Source organism: Chlorocebus sabaeus, chromosome 12 (genome assembly GCF_047675955.1).
Source record: "Chlorocebus sabaeus isolate Y175 chromosome 12, mChlSab1.0.hap1, whole genome shotgun sequence".
Taxonomy (NCBI): domain Eukaryota; kingdom Metazoa; phylum Chordata; class Mammalia; order Primates; family Cercopithecidae; genus Chlorocebus; species Chlorocebus sabaeus.
In genome coordinates this window covers 74,173,341-74,176,238 of record NC_132915.1, presented here as the reverse complement: position 1 = coordinate 74,176,238, position 2,898 = coordinate 74,173,341, and the positions used below count along the sequence as shown (strand labels likewise).

The 2,898-nt window shown below is 38.9% G+C and overlaps 1 protein-coding gene across 1 annotated transcript; it reads right to left on the bottom strand.

Annotated features, from left to right (window-relative positions):
- Nucleotides 1-483: 483 nt before the first annotated feature.
- LOC103219094 (uncharacterized) lies at nucleotides 484-2,592 on the bottom strand. The gene is given in 1 exon segment (XM_007968537.3): nucleotides 484-2,592. A coding segment is annotated over 1 exon segment (2,109 nt).
- Nucleotides 2,593-2,898: the final 306 nt, after the last annotated feature.

The following is a 2,898-nucleotide window of genomic DNA, read 5'->3' as shown; positions in this document are numbered from 1 at the left end:
ATAGTAGTGTGAGAACAAACTAATACAATAACACATGTGTTTAGTAACATACTTATTAATAACTTGTGGTAGGAAACTTATACTTTTATTGTTAGTATAATCTTCAGGGTGTTTGGAACTTTGAGCAGTCAATCTTTACAGTTAAATCTAGAAGCAAAAAAATAAGTCAAATATTTTAATAATTGATTTCATAAGAAAAAATGTAGGGAGATATATTTACATATATGACCAATTTAATGATTTGCATTTGTCTCCAAAGTCAACTTTGAATTTAATAACCAGGCTTTTACTTTCAGTTATAAAGTGATGGATAAATCTTTTCAATAATGTTTTTAGATTATATTCATACTCTTTGAAAGTATGAATAACTAGCTTGGTGGCTAGTTTAGTAGACTGATTTGCCTTTTAAAACAATTTGCACCTATGTTTCTGATAGTATGTTTCTTTTGTATTGTTTCTTGACCCAGTGAATATTCTGAAGATTCAAATGCTGTTTTTGGTGGATTTGCCTCCTGCAGGAGGGTGCACACTCAGACCACTCGTTTGTCTTATATCATCCAGATTGACCAGTTCATCATTGACATCCTCTGTGATGTGTATGTCTGAATAATGGCATTTGGTTTTTCTGCGCCTAGCTGCTCTGGTTCTTCCAGTTCTAGGAAATGTTGTTTTTTGCTTTATCTCCTGTTTACTTGGGGATCTGTGTTCCTGGAGATGTAGGCATGTGGGACTGTTACCGTGTCTTCCTGCTTGGGAAGCACCTTCACTTTTAGAAGGACACTTGGGTCTCTTCCCAGCAGTTGAAGAAAGCTTCACGTATTGGACTGTGGTTGAAGATGGCCTCCCATAGTTTGATTCATTGCCATGTGCGTGCTTTTCTTTTGAGGGCTCACAGCATATATTCTGGGTGAAGTGTTCACTTCTGTGACTTCCTCTCAGAGAGAGATTACTTGATTCTCTGCTTACAGATCTCTTTCTAGATCCAACACACCAGGATTTGGATCTGTGAGTATTGGACCTTGATCGTCTTTGGATTCTTCTCCTGGAGTGTGAACCAATTTCTACAGATTAGGAGAGTTGTCTACACTTCATCCTCTTTTTTCTAAAAGAACTCAGTTTCCTGCCATCTCTCTCAGGAGAAAAGGCACTTTCTGAAATGCAACTCCAAGAGGGGTTTCTCTCTCTGGATTTGCAACTTTTCAAGGATCTTTCTCTGGACAGTCTTTGAAAGGTCTTTGGTGAAGGATCTGAGTATTTGTTATTTTCTTCTTCTTTTTGCTGGAAGTTTATCTTCTGGCCAAGGCTCAAACCCTTTCTTTCTCTTAAACTATATTTCTGTGGATGAACCTGATTAGAAATTGCGGGGGTACTGAAGGTGTGTGCGGTTGTGTCACTCTTTCCCAGATCGTGGACATGATCAGGAAACAACTTTATCCCTTCTGTCTTTTTCTCTTGAACTTTTTTGTTGCAATTCAGTAAGCCTGGGCACCTTTCCCTTGGAGTAGCCCACTTCTGGAGTATATCATTCATAGAAATGGTGCTTTTGTGGTCGCCTGATTCTGCTTTGTCTTTTATTCCACCATAGTTTTTGCTTACTGTTTCATCATAGACTGGTGGGATTTCAGATTTCTTCAAGGAAAAGTTACCATTTGGAAACTGTTTCAAGCCTGACAGGGGCCTCTCCTCTTTATCCCATTGACCCTGGGTGTTTTTAGACTGCTTTGTATTATGTTGAGATATCAGTAGAGTGTGATCCTTAGGCAGAGGTGAAACAAGAGCTGATACAAGGGACTTCTTGTTTACATATGGTGAAGCAGCAGAGCATTGATAGATGGCTCGCTGGTCATAGGTGTCCATGTTGTAAGGTGAATGAACAAAACTAATAAACTCATGTAGGAAATGGTGGGTGTGTTGTAAGAGATAAGGTTCCAGGAGGTGAATGAAGGACTCACTGTCCAAGTCATATTCTGTCATGTGATGGAGGATGGTGGTTAGGATGTTCTTCACTGTGTAGCCATAATTTCCATAAACAGCTGTTAGTTCCCGTTTCAGCCATGGAACCAGCCGGTGTAGGCAACCAGGGTTTCTTTTAAAATAATTAGCTGTAAAGTGCTTATGAGGTTTGTGACCTCGAACATGTGTCACCCAAATTCCAGAATAATACAGAGCTCTTCTGAACTTCATAACCACCTGATCTCTAAAGTAGCTCAGGGACATGGAGTTTGGCTGGAACTTCCCACTATCCCCAAACTCTCTCAGTAACTCTTGGATAGTCCGCTCTCTCAATGGCTTGATTTTCCTTTTGATATCCTCAAGGCTCCAAATGGGATGATTGTTTTGAGAAGAACCCACATAGCTTTCCTCATCTGAGGGAAGAACTGCTGAGTCTTCTTTGTTATCACTCTCTGGCTTGGTGGGACAACACTGAGAAGGAAAGTACTGCATGCTAGAAGAAAGCATGGATTTCTTCCTTGATCTTGAATGTAAAGAGCCATTACCACTCTCATGGGAACAGAGGTTCCAATCAGACTCATTCTGAAGACCCTCCAAACAATTAGGACACTCACAGTCAGATGAGAGATCTAATGACATTGCTGTTATATTGGATTATATATTTCACAGTCGAATACGAGAAAGATGGGCTCAAATCAGTTCCTCACTTGCCATGAAAAATGTCTTTTAAAAGCACTCCATTCATGTTTTCATAATACATTTTATCTCCATGGAATAAATGGAGAATAAAGTTAAATAAATTATTCCTCAAATTAATAATAATGTGCTCATAAAACCCAATGCAGATAAGGCAATGGGGATACAGACATAGATTTTCTTTTTCTCTCTCAGATTAGTTGTTGCAAACTCTGAAAAGCAAATTAGAAATAAATATCAAAGTTTAAG